At 47.2% G+C, this 16,882-nt stretch overlaps 1 protein-coding gene across 3 annotated transcripts in view; it reads right to left on the bottom strand.

The window, feature by feature from the left end:
• LOC105478260 (arylsulfatase D) overlaps positions 1-14,088 on the bottom strand; it is a 30,298-nt gene extending 16,210 nt beyond the window's left edge. For 2 of the 3 annotated variants that reach the window (XM_071089071.1, XM_071089072.1), the window contains exons 1-5: positions 13,945-14,088; positions 11,014-11,163; positions 7,194-7,315; positions 5,915-6,037; positions 374-797 (exon numbers count right to left, since the gene is read on the bottom strand). In XM_071089071.1, coding sequence (XP_070945172.1) covers positions 374-797; positions 5,915-6,037; positions 7,194-7,315; positions 11,014-11,163; positions 13,945-13,988 — 863 coding nt within the window. In that variant the 5' untranslated portion in view covers positions 13,989-14,088. Of the gene's footprint in view, positions 1-373; positions 798-5,914; positions 6,038-7,193; positions 7,316-11,013; positions 11,164-13,394; positions 13,540-13,944 lie in introns of all 3 variants that reach the window. The other variant, XM_071089073.1, reaches the window with a different exon arrangement.
• Between the last annotated feature and the right edge of the window lie 2,794 nt (positions 14,089-16,882).

Raw genomic sequence — 16,882 nt, 5'->3', positions numbered from 1 at the left:
TCAGATGCTCTGAGCACTTACTGCCTTTTTTTTTAAATTAAATTTTATTTTTATGTTTTTAGCGACAGGGTCTCACTCTGTCACCCAGGCTGAAGTACAGTGGTGTGATCATTGCTTACTGCAGCCTCGACATCCGAGGCTGAAGCGAACCTCCCACCTTAGCCTCCTGAGTAGCTGGTATTGCAGGCACACACCACCATGCATGGCTAATGATTTTATTTATTGTAGAACCAGTCTTCCTATGTTGCCCAAGCTAGTCTAAAGCACCTGGGCTAAAAGATCCTCCCATCTTGGCCTCCCAAAGTGCTGGGTTGACGGGCATGAGCCATCGCGCCCAGCCCCATCTCCTCTTTAAGATGCGATGGTTGCTTACCTTTCAATATAGGAAACAGCTTCCTTTAGCATAAGACTCGCTGTTTTCTCCAGAACCATGGGTTGCTCCGTGACGTCATGGTTTCTCATCAGGACACAGTTCCAGCGTCTCACAAACCCGAAGCTGGAGTACCAGGAGATGAAAAACAGGAAGAGCACGCAAGCCATGCCAGTGACCACTCTCCCGGAGACAGAGATGAAACCGCAGGTCTTGCCGGCAGCCACGGTGAGAATCCCCAGCGCCAGGAACTGGGTGTAACCCCAGAGCTGCGCCCTCAGGACGGCGTCCACTTCGGGGGGCCTGCCTGGGTCACAGTCGTTTGTGAGCGTGAAGGGCATGCCGTAGAAATAGTCAAATCCATGGTTCAGGGGGTGGTGGCAGTGATCCCCGCGGGATGCACAATTCACACCCTGGTGCCATTTTCCTAAAAGAAACGCAAAACGTTCAACAGAGACCCGCTTTGAAGCAGCCCTGTCTGCTGCAAAGAACCTTGGAATCATTCCGCGTCAGCAGGAAAAGAAAAGTCTGCAAAGAACAAAACTGGAAATGGAAAGGCAATGAATGGACTGGATACGGGTGTTTAAATGAATGCATTCTAACCCGTGGAGACTAATGAATGTATCCATGTCAGAACCGTTGGCAAATGATTAAAGGTTTAAGACTTTCCCCGGCGCGGTGGCTCACGCCTGTAATCTCAGCCCTCTGGGAGGCCGAGGCGGGCAGATCACGAGGTCAGGAGATCGAGACCATCCTGGCTAACACGGTGAAACCCCGTCTCTACTAAAAAAAATACGATACAGGTGACGGGAGCCTGTAGTCCCAGCTACTCGGGAGGCTGAGGCAAGAGAATGGCGTGAACCCGGGAGGCAGAGGTTGCAGTGAGCCGAGATCGTGCCACTGCACTCCAGCCTGGGAGACAGAGCGAGACTCCATCTCAAAAAAAATATATATATATATATACAAACAAATAAAAAAATAAAAAAGGTTTAAGACTTTCCAGAATGTTGCTCTTACAGGCTTGCAACCCTAGACCATTTTGCTATTAAATAATTTACAAAATATCATTTATATATATGTAATACATGTATTTATATTATAGGATATATATTACTTATAATATAGGTTTTATATCTTATATATGTAATATATAACCTATATAAATATAAATATTTATAATGTGATAAATATAAATATTTAAAATGTGATCGTTACGTACCTTTCAATATAACAGTTGCATACATTTGAAAATATTTATATTTATATATAAATACAAATATGTTATGTATTATATACATTACAAATATACATTGTTATATATTACATAACATGTATTACATATTATATTATACTGAAAAAAGAAAATCTTTATAATGTAAGAGTACACAATACATCAAAGGGGCCCTACACATAAATTTATATATATAAATATATACAGAAATACAAATAGATAAAATATATTATATATAACCTGTATTCATATCTCAAAAAAGAGAAAATTATTTACCTGTATATATAGGTTATATATATTTATACATTACCTATGTATAAATATAATATAAACTATATTAATATTTATACATAGGTAACATATATTATATATCTGTATATATATAACCTGTATAACTATTAATATTTATATATACATAATATATAAATATATATAACCTATATATACAGGCAAATAATTTTCTTTTTTTTGAGATGGAGTCTCACTCTGTCACCTAGGCTGGTGTTCAATGGCACAATCTTGGCCCACTGCAACCTCTGCCTCCCAGGTTCAGGAGATTCTCCTACCTCAGCCTTCTGAATAGCTGGGATTGGAGGCATGCGCCACCATCCCTGGTTAATTTTTCGTATTTTTAGTAGAAATGGGGTTTCTCCATGTTGGTCAGGCTGGTTTCAAACTCTTGACCTCAGGTGATCTGCCCACCTCGGCCTCCCAAAGTGCTGGGATTATAGGCATGAGCCACCGCGCCCGGCCACAAGTAAATAATTTTAAGTAACATATATATTACCTAAAATATATAAGTATATATTACCTATATATTATATATATCATATAAAATATATACTTATATATTTTATAAGGTTATATATTATAAGTTATATATAACTAATATGTTACATATATAAGTAAATATAAGTATTATAAGTTATATATAAGTATTAAAGTATATAAAGTATATAAATATATATTAAGTGTATAAAAATATAATTATGTTTTGTATGTATATAAATATATGTTGCTTAAAAGGTAACCAGTTACTAATGATAGTCGACTCCTGAATAATTCTGTAACATAGTAGCAGAAACTGGCTCTCTCCACCAACTTGTAATCAAAATGCCCTTATACAACTTTTCCTAAGGCAGTAACTGTTAGAACAATATCATAGAGGTAGAACGTGGGGAAGCCCACACCTCAAATTTCAGGAGAATGTCCAAGAACTGGGCTGTCCATGTGGACCTTCTGTCCATCTCACGTCCAGACCATCCGCCAACTCAAATTGAGGTACAGAACAGATGGGAAAGGCTTCAAGGCCCTATTTGCCCCACTTGAAACTAGAGGAGATCAGGCCAGGTGCGGCGGCTCTCACCTGTAATCCTAGCACTAAGTAGGCAGAGGCGGGTGGATGGCTTGAGTCCAGGAGTTCGAGACCAGCCTGGGCAACATGGCAAAACCCCAACTCTACTAAAAATACAAAATTAGCCGGGCATGGTGGCAGGCACCTCCTCCGCTACTCAGGAGGCTGAAGTGGGAGGATTGCTTGAGCCTGGGAGGTAGAGGTTGCAGTGAGCCAAGATCATGCCACTGTACTCCAGCCTGGGAGACCCTGTCTCCAAAAAAAAAAAAAAAAAAAAAAAAGTGGAGGAGTTCAAGCTGGTTTCTCCCCACTTCCTCCTGACCACTCCTCACAAACTGTCCTCAGAACTCCAGAACCCGTAAAAATGTATCTTTTTCCCAAACCCAGACACACTCCTATTCCCCCTTCTTATGTTTAAAGGAAAAAATATGCTTGGATGTGGTGAGGAGTGTCTCTGGAACATGAACAGGCTTTCCCCAAAACAGACTGAGTGTGTGAACCACAAAATGAAGACTCTTAGAAGAAATGCTAATGTTTACCAAGATGCAGAGGTATGCAAGGTCTGCAATCTTGGTAAAGAAAAGTAAATCCACTTATATAGTTAACAAAAGAAAGAAAAATTGGCTGAGTGCAGTGACTGACACCTGTAATCTCATCACTTTTGGAGGCTAAGGTGGGAGACTCTCTTGAGGACAGGAGTTCAAGACCAGCCTGGGCAACATAGCAAGACCCCATCTCTACAAAAACAAGAAATAAAATTAGCTGGGCATGGTGGCACGTGCCTGTGGTTCCAGCTAGTTAGGAAGCTGAGGTGAGAGGATCACCTGAGAAGACCTATCTCAAGAAGAAAGAGGAAAGAAAGGAAGGAAGGAAAAAGGAAGGAAGGAAGGAAGGAAGGAAGGAAGGAAGGAAGGATGGATCCACCCTCAGAGTAGGAGATACACAGAGTTCTACAGTATAAAGCACTGGCCCTGTAATCCCAGCACTTTGGGAGGCCAAAGTAGGTGGATCACTTGAGGTCAGGAGTTCAAGACCAGCCTGGCCAACATGCTGAAACCCTGGCTCTACTAAAAATGCAAAAAAAAAAAAAATTAGCCGAGCATGGTGGCACATGTCTGTGGTCCCAGCTACTTGGGAGACTGAGGCAGGAGAATCGCTTGAACCCAGGAGGTGGAGGCTGCAGTGAGTTGCAATCACGCCACTGCACTCCAGTCTAGGGGACAGAGCAAGACTCTGTCTCAAAAAAATAAAATAAAAAATAAAAGAAGAAAAAACTTTTAAAAAATTTAAAAATAAAAATAAAGTGGCAGGGAACTTGAAAAGGAGGAACAATGGTTGTCCTCCTTTAGAAAACCACAGTTTTGAACAAGTTGGGATGTTGCAGCTCCTGTGAATGGGACAGTGGCTTTGAGTGTGAGAAAAGCACAGAGAGGAACTGGGGACCCTGCACAGAGATCTCACCACCAGGTCAGGGCGGTGACCTCACCACACCATTGAGCTCCCATGTTCTCATGTATATGACGGGGACAGCACCTCTAAACCCACAGGCTGGGCAAGGAATGAAGGAGGTAACCAGCAGACTGCCTGGGGCTTGGCGGCATAATCCAACATCTCCCTCCTTTCCTCTCCATGCAGAAAGGAGTCTAAGGGGCAGGCCTGAGCTAGTGCCCCTTACAAAGGCCAGCTTGTAAGATTCCCCGTGGCTGGTGTTTGAGATCTGGATTTCCAATGGAGAATTCACACTATTAAAATAATAAGCTGACTGTGCCTAAACTATATGCAAAAGCAGCATGGTTCATGCTAAGCACCTCTTTCGGTTCTGGGAGTCTGGAATTCGGGTAGCTGCCAGGCAGTGAGTGCCTGCAGAACCAGCCCCCAACAGAAACCCCGGGGCGCTGAGTCTCCGGGAGCTCCCCTAATGGACAGCATTCCATGCTGCTGTTAAAACTCATTTCTGGGGGAATATGGTGCATCCTGTGTGATCCCACTGGGGGAGGATTCTTGGGAGCTTGTGTCTGGTCTGCCCTGGGCTTCATTCCATGGAATTCCCATCACTGATTCTGCCTCACCTCCTTTGACTGTCATCAATCACTCATGAGCACGACTGCATGCCAAACCCTCCTGGCAACTGTCTGAACTTAAGGGTGCTCTTGGAGACCCCTGACATGTTGTCTCTTATACTGGGTGCTCTTGGAGACCCCTGACACGCTGTCTGTTATACTGGGTGCTCTTGGAGACCCCTGACACACTGTCTGTTATACTGGGTGCTCTTGGAGACCCCTGACACACTGTCTGTTATACTGGGTGCTCTTGGAGACCCCTGACACACTGTCTGTTATACTGGGTGCTCTTGGAGACCCCTGACACGCTGTCTGTTATACTGGGTGCTCTTGGAGACCCCTGGCATGCTGTCTGTTATAAAGAGGGTGTTCTGCCCTGCCGGGGCCTGTTGTCTAAAGGAAGGCAGTGTTGGTTAACTCTGGGGGTTTTGAGATGGTGAGTGGCCACGCAGAGAAAGATAATATCTGAAGAAGGTCGTGATAAATGGGGACAAGCTGAAGACTGATAGGTCCAGAGAAGAAAAGAGGGCAATCTCCTAGGATTTTGAATTTAAAAAGAAAAAAAAAAACTCATCAAAAACTGGGGACAATCCGATAGGCCTGAGATGGACCAGGCACCAACTTCTGATTCAGAGGACACAGCATTGTTTTCCTTTGCAGGAAAACGGGATTTTCTTTTTTTTCTTTGAGATGGAGTCTCGCTCTGTCACCCAGACTGGAGTGCAGTGGCGCGATCTTGGCTCCCTGCAGCCTCCGCCTCCCGGGATCAAGTGATTCTCCTGCTTCAGCCTCCTGAGTAGCTGGGATTACAGGCGTGCACCACTGCACCCGGCCTGGGATCTTTTTTATCACGAATCTTCTCAACCACCGTATAATGTTAGGCTCCCACATATCCACACCTATGAGGCCAGTTGCATAGCCGCGCTGCTGCAAGATTCTTGCAAAAGTGGTTTCGTTCTCAGGGAGACCACCTGAGCCAGCGTTCCACTGAAGGGCCCGGTATCCATTGCTGGCTTCCATGCCTGTGGGGCAGGGAAAAGAGGAAGAATTTACTTTCCCTTCTCTAGATGAGCACTTCTCAACCAGGGGGATTTGGTGTCTGAGATCTGGATTTGTGCACCCGAGCCAAGCTGCTATTATCTATCATCCATCTATCATGTATGCAGCTATCAATTATCTACCCATCTATCATCTGTCATCTATCTATCTACCTACCTACCTACCTACCTATCTATCACACTATTCTTGAAATAATAAGCATGGCCAATGTCTGGAGATGTTTGTGGTGTCACAACTCAGAAAGGGTGGGGTGTGGTGCTACTCGTTATCGGGAGCGTGGAGTCCAGAGATGCTGCTCAAGACCCGACATACAGTGCACAGAACGGCCCCACCAGAGAATCATCTAGCCCCAAATGTCCATCATGCCAAAACAGAGACACCCTACCTTAGGATGACACACTCTACGTGATCTATCATATGTCTATCTATCTGTTTACCTAGTTATCACCTGTCACCCGTCTATCTCAATATGTATCCATCATCTATATCTATCTATCTATCTATCTATGTATTATCTATCATTATCATTAATCATCTAGCTATCAATCAGCTATCATTATCTATCATCTATCTATCACTTATCTATCATCTATCATTATCTATCAGTTAGCTATTATCTACCTATCAATCATCTATCACGTCATTATCCATCATCTATCATTATGTATCATCATCTAGATATCTAGCTATCAATCATCCATTATCTGTCATTATCATCCATCTAGTGTGTATCTAGCTATCAATTATCTATCTATCTATCTATCTATCTATCTATCTATCTATCTATCTATCTAACATCTAGCTGTATCAGAGTGACTCTCAACTTGGGGAAACTTTGCTCTAAGAGACACTTGCTCTTGTGATCAGTCATACTGGCTCAGAATAAACCTCTTTAAAATATTCCAGACTTGGTTTTTCTGTTCACATCCTAATGATCACAACTTTTATGTGTATGCACACAATACAATATTCCTTACATAAATACAAGGAAGATGATGAATTGCAGATGATCTTTGTACTATTGCCCCTATATCTTCACCATCAGTACTCAACTGTTACAGATGATAGAATGAGTGCACACAGATGTACCCATTTCTCCATCATCTCCATGACACCAACCTGATCTGAAAGAATGTCTCCCCGTGAGGAATGCAGCTCGGCTCGGGGTGCAGAGCGGGGCGGCCGCCAGGTGCTGAGTGAGCCTCACACCTTCCTCTGCAAGTTGGTCAATATTCGGCGTTCTGAGCAAAGCACACACATGTCATTGTTGGAAGGGAGACGTGCATTTGGCTTAAGCAGATCCCTGCTCTGAAAGGCAGAGGAATAGACTGCAAAGACTTCACCGGATTTCAGAATTAGTAGCATTATGGTCTCCTGTAGAGGCTGATCGACCCCTGTCCTAAGTTTGGTGTTGATGTTGAGATGGATGACATCACACACACACACACACACACACACACACACAAAGTATATGAGACAATTTATGACTCTCATAATGAGGCTTTCCGGGGAGAGCAGGGCAGGCCTTCCAAGCTCATGTGAAATTAAGGAAGCAAGGAAAGGAGATTTTTGTTTTTAATTGTGGTGAGGGTGTGGGGCTGGGATGAGGGCTCCCATGCAAGGGTGGGGGCGTTTATGGTCTGAATCTGCCGTCAGCACTGAAGGAGACAGTCCCTGTGCTTTCTTATCTACTCGTCCAGAGGTGGAGCCAGACAGAAGAGGCCTAAAAGCTTTCAGCATCAGATATCAAAAAACAGTGAGGGCCGGGCACGGTGGCTCATGCCCGTAATCTCAACACTTTGGGAGGCCTAGGCGGGCGGATCACTTGAGGTCAGGAGTTCAAGACCAGCCTAGCCAACATGGTAAAACTCCATCTCTACTAAAAAAAATACAAAAATTAGTCAGGCAACGTGGTGCATGCCTGTAATCCCAGCCACTCAGGAGGCTGAGACAGGAGAATAGCTTGAGCCCAGGAGGTGGAGGTTGCAGTGATCCGAGATCACACCACTGCACTCCAGCCTGGGTGAGAGAACAGAGTGAGACCCTGTCTCAAAAAACTAAAAAAAAAGGAAGGAAGGAAGGAAGGAAGGAAGGAAGCAAGGAAGGAAAGAAAGAAAGAAAGAGAAAGAGAAGTCAAGAAAGAAAGAAAGAAAGAAAGAAAAAGAAGGAGAAGTCAAAAGAAGCATCCACATAGAATGGAACCTATGGAATATGACTTGGCCACTGCAAGGGGTGAGGAACAGTACTGACACTTGCTGCCACGGGGAGGAGCCCTGAAAACACTGTGTTCTGTGAAAGCACCCTGACATAAAAAACCACAGGTCATATAATTCCATTTGTATGAAAGGTCCCTAACAGGGCAGTCTATAGAGATGGAAAGTATATTAGTGGCTGCCAGAGGCCGAGGGTTAGGGTGCTGAGAGAGTTGGAGGAGTGTTAGCTGGGACTGCCGTAACAAAGTCCTACACAGCTGGCAGCTTCAACACCAGGTATTGGTTGGGTGCAGTGGCTTCCGCCTGTCATCCCAGCACTTTGGGGGACCAAGGTGGGTGGATCACTTGAGGCCAGGAGTTCGAGACAAGCCTTGGCAACATAGTGAAAACCTGTCTCTCCAAAAAAATATAAAAATTAGCTGGGCACGGTGGCATGTGCCTGTAGTCTCAGCTACTCAGGAGGCTGAGGTGGGAGGATTGCTTGAGCCCAGGAGACGGAGGTTGCAGTGAGCTGTGATCACGCCACTGCATTCCAGCCTGGGCAATAGAGTGAGACCCTGTCTCAAAAAACAAAACAAAATAAAACAGAAAAACAAACCCAGTAGACATTTATTCGCTCACATTTCTGGGAGCTGGAAGTCTGAGATCAAGCGTGGGCAGGGCTGGTTCCTCCCGAGGTCGCTCTCCTGGGCTCATAGACACCATCTTCTCCCTGTGTCCTCAGGTGGTCACTGCTCTATGCGTGTCTGTGTCCTTATCTCCTCTTCTTATGAGGACCCTAATCCTATTGGATCAGGGCCCACCCTAGTGACTCATTTTACCTGAATCACCTCTCTAAAGACTCAGTCTCCAAATAGAGTCACAGTCTGAGGTCCTGGGGATTAGGACTTCAACGTAGGCATTTAGGGGACACAGATTTGCCCCTAGCTGAAGGTGATGGCTAAAGGGGTGCAGTTTCTCTGGGGGTATGTAAATGCTCTAACATGGTTTGTGGTGATGGATGGATAGCTCTGTGAATAGACTAAAAGTCCCTGAACTGTACACTATAAACAGATGAACCACATGTTCTGTGAATTACAACCAGGCTTGCTCAGGGTGTTCGAAAGGGGATCCCTGGACAGGGGCCAGATTGATTGATTGATTGACTGATTTAGAGACAGGGTCTTGCTCTGTGGCCCAGGCTAGAATGCAGTGGTGCGATCTCAGCTCACCATAACCTCCACCTCCCGGGCTCAAGCCATCCTCTCTCAGCTTCCCGAGTAGCTGGGACTACAGGCGTGTGCCACCACACCTGGCTAATTTTTTGTATGTTTCATAGAGACAGGGTTTTGCCATATTGCCCAGGCTGGTCTCAAACTCCTGGGCTCAAGTGATCCACCTTCCTTGGCCTCCCAAAGTGCTGGGATGACAGGCGGGAGCCACCGCGCCCGGCCCGCACAGGGCACACTGCTGCAGGTGCTGCAATGTCCACTGCAAAGAAGGGAGACCTTGCTCTGCGGGGACCACTCCTGAGGTTGGCAGCGATTGAAAAGCAGATGCAGCCTGCGCTCTGGGGCGATCCTTCTAGGAGAAAAGGCCACTAAACGGAATAAGGAGGTTTCTCACCTTTTCTCCTGTTGTAGAAGGCACGTGAGCACCACTCAAGCACTCTGCTGGTAAGGCTGGCATAGAGGCTACTACTCTGTGTTTGCACATGCCACTGCAGTGAGCTGAACGAATGGGGGTCTGCCAACCGATCTGTCCACGTGCTGACCCCCCAAACCTGTGTGTGGGACCTTGCTTAGAAAAACTGTCTTTGGAGATGTTGTTAGTTAGGCATCCCGAGATGAGATCATCCTGATTTAGAGAGGGCCCTACATGCAATGACCAGTGTCCTTCTAAAAGACAGAGGAGGAAACACAGACACAGAGGAGAAGGCCACGTGGGGACGGAGGCAGACACTGGAGTGATGTGGCCACAGGCCCAGAGATGCCTGGAGCCCCCAGGAGCTGGGAGAAGCAGGAAGGGTCCTTCTCTACAGCTTCGCAGGGAGCTCCGTCGGTGTCTTCATCTCCTCTTTTGGTAATCCATATCAGATTAGGGCTCACCCTAAGGACCTCGGTTTAACTCAATTACCTCTTCAGAGACCCCATCTGAATACGGTCACACCCTGAAGTACCGGTGGTTAGGGCTTAAACCTACAAATTTGGAGGAGACCAGAACTCAGCCAGCAACCGATGGCGTTTGCAAACGTACTCAACAGAAGATGAGACCTTTACAGTGGGCGGGCCTTGCTGCAGTGACCTGTGTCCTTATAGGACGAGGAGATTAGGACACAGACGCAGAGGAGGAGGCCACGTGGAGACGGAGGCAGAGACTGGAGTGATGGGGCCACAAGCCCAGGGACACCTGAAGCCCCCAGGAGCTGGGAAAGGCAGGAAGGATCCTCCCATAGGGCCCCCAGAGGGAGCCCGGCCCTGCCCACACCTGGATTTAAGGTTTCTGGTCTCCAGAACTAGGAGAACAAATTCCCTTTGTTTTAAGCTACCCATTTTGTGGTAATAATACATTCACCCACTCACCGCAGTTCTGCATCGTTTAAAAGGGCCTTTTTACCTGTTGGTAGTTTTTTGTGGTGTTGAGTTCTGAGGTCCTAAGGAGTTTCCTAATTTCTCTAGGCAGATTTTAAATGCACCATTCAGTCAAACTCACATAACATCACCACCAATAACAACAACCAGCTGTACCTCAGGGTGTTGTTCCCATAGCAACCGAGATCCCCAATGCCTAGATCATCTGCCATGATCAGTAGGATATTTGGTCTAAAGGCATTTGCAGTTTTAGGTTCACACGTCTTCAGAAGCAAGCATAAAAACAGCAGCACCAGCAAAGAGTCCCTGGAGAGAAAGTGAAACAGAAATGACCATCTACAATTTGGCACGGGAAGCAGGCATTTCAAGGCAGCTCGCTGGGAAGGCAAAGGTCTTATCACTAAATTAAGACGTTCAGCTTTATGGGAGGTTATTATCCCGGCCTGAATTAGTGCACTAGTGTCCCTGGACCAAAAGAGGGTCAGACTGCTATTTCTCATGGCCCAGTAGCGAGATGCAGATGAACTGGGAAACAGGAGAGCTTTTAATTCTGTAACCAGTTACAGGAGGAAGGCCTGGAAATTCTCTCCCAACGAACTCAACATTACAAAGCTTTCCAGAGCTTATATACCTTCAAAGCTCTGTGTCTAAGGGTAAGTGTGCATTCATCTAAAGACATAAGTGATTAACTTCTCATCTGTAACTAAGGTCTGAGTCCTGGAGACCTTCCTCTGGAGCCTCAGTAAATTGACTTAATCTAGATGGGTCCAGGTGCTGGGGTGATTACCCTTATCTTGTCTCCTGCTAAGTCACAGAGTTTTGGGGAGTTCCTTTAGTCCCCAGTATAGCTTGTTTGTGGAGGTCTAGGGAGTTCCTTAAGACCCACAATAAAACTTGTTTAATCCTAAATGGGTCCTGTTAAGAATTCCTTCATTATCTCCTCATGCTTCAAAGGCCCAGGAGAGGCCTGGGCAAAACTCTTGGGGGGCTTTTGTTACATCCCAGCCTTTGCATAAGGGCACTGGTTGTTTCAGCTTTTAAGATGTAACTTCACCACTCAGTCAGTGCTGAAACAGTTGTTACGGAGGCCTGCGTTAGTGAGACCTGGCCTGCCACACTAGACCACACAGTTCAGAACAAACTGGAATGGAGTCACTCGTGCTAATTGCCACATCATCAAGCTGAACAGGGAAACAGGCCAGTTTTCCGAAAATCAGAAGATTCGAGCAAGCAAAGATGTGTAGTTCACCTGAGCTAAGAAAATCTCCCATGCTTTAACCCTGTAAGAAAAGTCACTTTGAAACAACCAGTCTGCTTTATTATTCTTTTTGTTTCTTGTTTTGAGATGGGGTCTTGCTGTGTTGCCCAGGCTGGAGTGTAGTAGCATGATGGTGGTTTACTGCAGCCTCTGCCTGATTCTGAGGTGGGAGGATTGGCTCAAGCAGTCCTTGAACTGCAGTGGATGGATGGATGGATGGGTGGTCGCTTAGTGCTGGGGGATGGTCCTTGAACAGCAGTGGGTGGGTGGTGTCTTAGTGTTGGGGGATCATGGCCGTGCTCTCTGGGGAGGGTGCGAACGAGGGGTGTGTCTCAGGGTGCTTGGGGGGACATGGCTGTACTGGGGAGCAGGGGAGGAATAAGGCCATGGGGAGGGATCCCGTGTGGCCAGCAGGGTAATGGCCACGGAAGGGGACAGGATGGGGCGTGTCTTGGAGGGTGGCGAGAGGCAGGGCAGCGCTGCTGAGGCAGGAGAATAGGGTCTGGAGGCAGGGAACCTAAGAGTTTTCATGCCGACTTCCTAGAACTAAATTGAAAGGAAAATCCTAATTTTCCTTTTTTGTTCATTTTTAAAATTTTTATTATTATTATTTTTTTGAGACAGAGTTTCACTTTTGTTGCCCAGGCTGCAGTTCAATGGCATGATCTGGGCTCACTGCAACCTCCACCTCCTGGGTTCAAGCGATTCTCCTGTCTCAGCCTCCTGAGTAGCTGGGATCACAGGTGCCTGCCACCACGCCTGGCTAATTTTTTTGTATTTTTAGTAGAGGCCTGGCCTAATTTTTGTATTTTTTGTAGAGACGGGTTTCACCATATTGCCCATGCTGGTCTCAAACTCCTGACCTCAGGTGATCCACACGCCTCGGCCTCCCAAAGTGCTGGGATTGCAGGCATGAGCCACCTCTCCTGGCGGGAAAATCCTAACTTTCCATGCCTAGGTAACAAAAGGACCAGAGGCTTCCCTTTGACCTTTTCTGCTGGGCAGATGGTAGATTGGCTGTCTGCAACCAATCAGACTGATTTCGGGTCCAGTCTTCCTTTGCAACTTTGTGACTTCACCTTAGTCTCTGATTAGTTGGTTTTTGCAACCAATCAGATGTTTGCACAGGACTGTGAATTTTGTAACTTCAGCCTCTGGTTGGCTGCTGTCTGCAACCAATCAGACTAATCGCGGGCCAACACTTCCGTTACATGAGGTGAGGATGAAGTGGCCAATGGGAAACTTCTAGGGGGTATTTGGACCCAAGAAGATTCCGTACCCGGGCTCCTGAGCCGCTGCTTGGTCGGCTCCCACACTGCGACGTGTCCTTTCGTTTTCAATAAATCCCTGCTTTCCTTCTTTTGTTGCTTCATTCTTTCTTTGCTGGGCGTTTTGTCCAATTCTTTGTTCAAAACGCCAAGAACCTGGACAACTTGCAGTCACGACCCTCTACCGGTGGTGGAGGACCCAGCAGGGCGTGACCGACCCAGTTTCCGCTCCCTCCAGGCCCCGGCCGGCCTTCCTCCGCCTTCCCTTCCCTTCCTCCTTTGTTCTCTTTCCCTGCCCTTCCAGCTTCCCTTCAGTTCGGTCTCCTCCACTCCCCCTCGTCCCCTCAGTCGCCCCCTATCCCTGGGCTCTGCTGTCTGGCGTCTTTCCCGGGCACAGAACGCGCCTCCAGCTACATTTTGGGGACTACAAGGCGCCGGACACAACCACGCCCTTTACAGGGGCCCAGGCTCGCCTGGGGCGCCCCTCGCCGCGCTCGCGACCCCCTCCCCAGGTTCCCCCCCCAGGCCTTAGTGTGGGCCGCGTCCCGGGGTCCCTGGCACCTGGCGGCGGGCGCGGCGCGTCCCCTCCGCGCGGCGGCTCGCATGGTCGAGCGCTGTCCCAGAGCGCAGGACCTTGCCCTTCGCACTCCGCGCCTGGGCTCCGCTAGTGCCAAGGCTTTCGCCCTCTCAGCTGCGGGATCTGGGGTGTGCGCCCGCCCCTCCTTCATCTGCGTCATCTCCTGGCTCTCGGGACCTCCGGAACCTGCGCTTGGAAGCAGGTTTTCCCAGGTCGTCACACGGGGAGGCCGGGGCTAAGGAGGAGCTGATTAAACCCAGTTACGATTGACCGGGCGCGGTGGCTCCCACCTGGGATCCCAGCAATTTGGGAGGCCGAGACGAGTGGGTCACCTGGGATCAGGAGTTCGAGACCAGCCTGGCCAACATGGTGAAGCCTGGTCTCTACTAAAAATGCAAAAATTAGCTGGGCGTGTTAGCTGACTTACAGAGTGACACTCAGTCCCAAAGAATAAATAAATGAAAATGAAAATGAAAAATAAACCCAGTTAGGTTTGAGCACAGGGAGCCCCTTTTCTTTTTGTCGGGGAGGGTCTTAGGACCTGCCCAGAGCGATCAATCTGCGATTTCAGTTTCTCAAAACTTGGTGTTTGAAATGTCTCTTCCGGATGCTGGACTTGTTCTCTAAGTCTGGAACGGGAATGCTAGATGGGCCCTTCTTTCTTCTTTTATTACTATTATTATTATTGTTGTTTTGAGATAGTATCTCACTCTGTCGTCCAGGCTGGAGTGCAATGGTGCGATCCTGGCTCACTGCAACCTCCGCCTCCTGGGTTCAAGCGATTCTCCTGCCTCAGCCTCCCAAGTAGCTGGAATTACAGGCACGCGCCACCACGCCCGGCTAATTCCAATTGTTATTTTTATCTTTGTTCCTTTCATGAGACTGCTATTGAAATTACTCCTTCTGATTAACCGCCCGGCCCTCGACCCCTCCCCATCTTTTCTGTGACTCATCCTTTTGTTTTTGAATGATGCAGTTTTGCTCATTACCCTGTCACCTAATTCTTTTTTTGTATCTTTGGCTCCCCTTTTGTTGTTTGTTTGTTTTGTTTTTAACTCTTTTGACCTCTAGAAAGGTCAAGGCTGAGAGTTGAGGCTGCAGTGAGCCTTTGTTTTTGTCTCTCTTGACCTCTAGTCACTGATTTTCTCAAGCCCCTTCATGTCTTACCTCACCCCCTCACATCCCATAGAAAACGCAAGATCTGGTCAAAGTATAAATTCGTATTTTGTAGGAAATGCTAGCTTAGAGACCCACTTTCCCTCAAAGGGGGTTGCTTAGGTTCTCTTCCACTGGTCAGGGGCAAAATGATTCCATAGTCTTCAAGATAACAGCACTTTCTTCTTCCAAGGCTGAGGCTGTCAAGGGTGAGGCTGTCACCGCCTCCCAAGGAAGTGGAACTACAGGTGTGCACCATCACCCCTGACACATTTTTGTTAATTTATTTTTTTGGTAGAGACTAGGTCCCACTATGTTGCATAAGCTGTTCTCAAACTCTTGCCTCAAGCAGTCCTCCTGCTTTGGCCTCCCAAAGTACTGGGATTACAGGTGAGCCACTGTGCCTGACCAGCCACAAGACTCTATGTTGGGTGTATAGGTGGGAAGTATATCCAGGTCCTCCTCACCATTATTCTGCCTCCAACATTTATGCCATTTTTTTTTTTTTCCTTTGCAACTCAGTTCTCTATGCTTACCAAATGGAATCAGTAAGGTCGGGGAGGCGGGGGTGGAAGTTTGTGTTGAAAACATGGATTCAGAAGCCCCTCCTTAAATTCACTGAGTAAGGATTTTCATAAATGAGGGAGCTGCCCCACACGCCCCTGAGATGGGATGATGGGGGTGCTTGTTCACGACAATACAGTCAGGAGCCCCCCTCCCTGCATTTAGTGAATTGGAATCTCCCAAAATGGTGCTGGGAATTCTATTTAGAAAAGACCATTCACTTTTAATTGGCAAATTTAGTTCATTTACATTGATTACGCTGGCCATCTGTTTGGAGCTAGTTCTTGAGCACTGTTTATTGCTTCTCTCTTTGTCCTGTTACTCTAAAAGAGCTTTTATCAGACAGGCTTGGTGGCTCACACCTGTAATCCCAGTGCTTTGGGAGACTAAGGGGAAGGATTGCTTGAAACCAGGAGTTTGAGAACAGCCTGGGAAACACAGAGAGACCCTGTATCTACAAAAAAAAAAAGAAAAAAAAAAATTTAAGTTAGCCGGGCATGGTGGTGTGCCTCTAGTCCCAGCTACTTGGGAGGCTGAGGTGGGAGAGTCACCTGAGCGCAGGAATTTCAGGTTGCAGTGAGCTGTGATTGCACCATTGCACTCCAGACTGGGTGACAGAGCAAGACCCTGTCTCTAAAAAAATTTTTTAAATAACATTTTTTTTTTTTTAATCTTTGAGGGCTTCCCAACTGGGATTTCTTGCTGAGCCTCTATCGCACAGATGGAGAAGGCCAGGCCTAGGCCTGGAGGGAGGCGGGCAGGAGACAGTCCAGAAGCAGTTCTGCAGGGAGGTTTAACGGGGTGGAGCAGAGATTGGATCCTTGGAAGAAATTCTATGCTGCTGGGAGTGGAGATTCCTGAGAACTAGCGAGAAAAGAGCTTTGGGTGCGCTTCGGTAAATTATGTAAACACACTGAGCTGTCTTGGGTGCCCAGGATTTGGAAATGGGGCCTGGGGGCAGTAGGAGCTGGTGCTCCAGAAGTCATATTTGCGGGAGGTTGTGGGGATGGAAAGGGTGGGTAAGCCCTGACCCTGAGGGTCTAACATGACTTTCAGCACATGGAGCCTCCATGGGGACTTTGGCTTCAAAGCCATCAAGGTCAAGAGTGTGGCCAAGTGTGGAGACAGAGGTGACTCTCCCCAGTGGATGCTGAAGAACTTAAAGGTGACTCTATGGGCTGGGAACGTCCGGCACAGCTGACC

The sequence above is a fragment of the Macaca nemestrina genome, chromosome X (assembly GCF_043159975.1).
Source record: "Macaca nemestrina isolate mMacNem1 chromosome X, mMacNem.hap1, whole genome shotgun sequence".
NCBI lineage: Eukaryota > Metazoa > Chordata > Mammalia > Primates > Cercopithecidae > Macaca > Macaca nemestrina.
The sequence above is the reverse complement of the archived record's forward strand: the minus strand, read 5'-3'. Positions and strand labels throughout refer to the sequence as shown.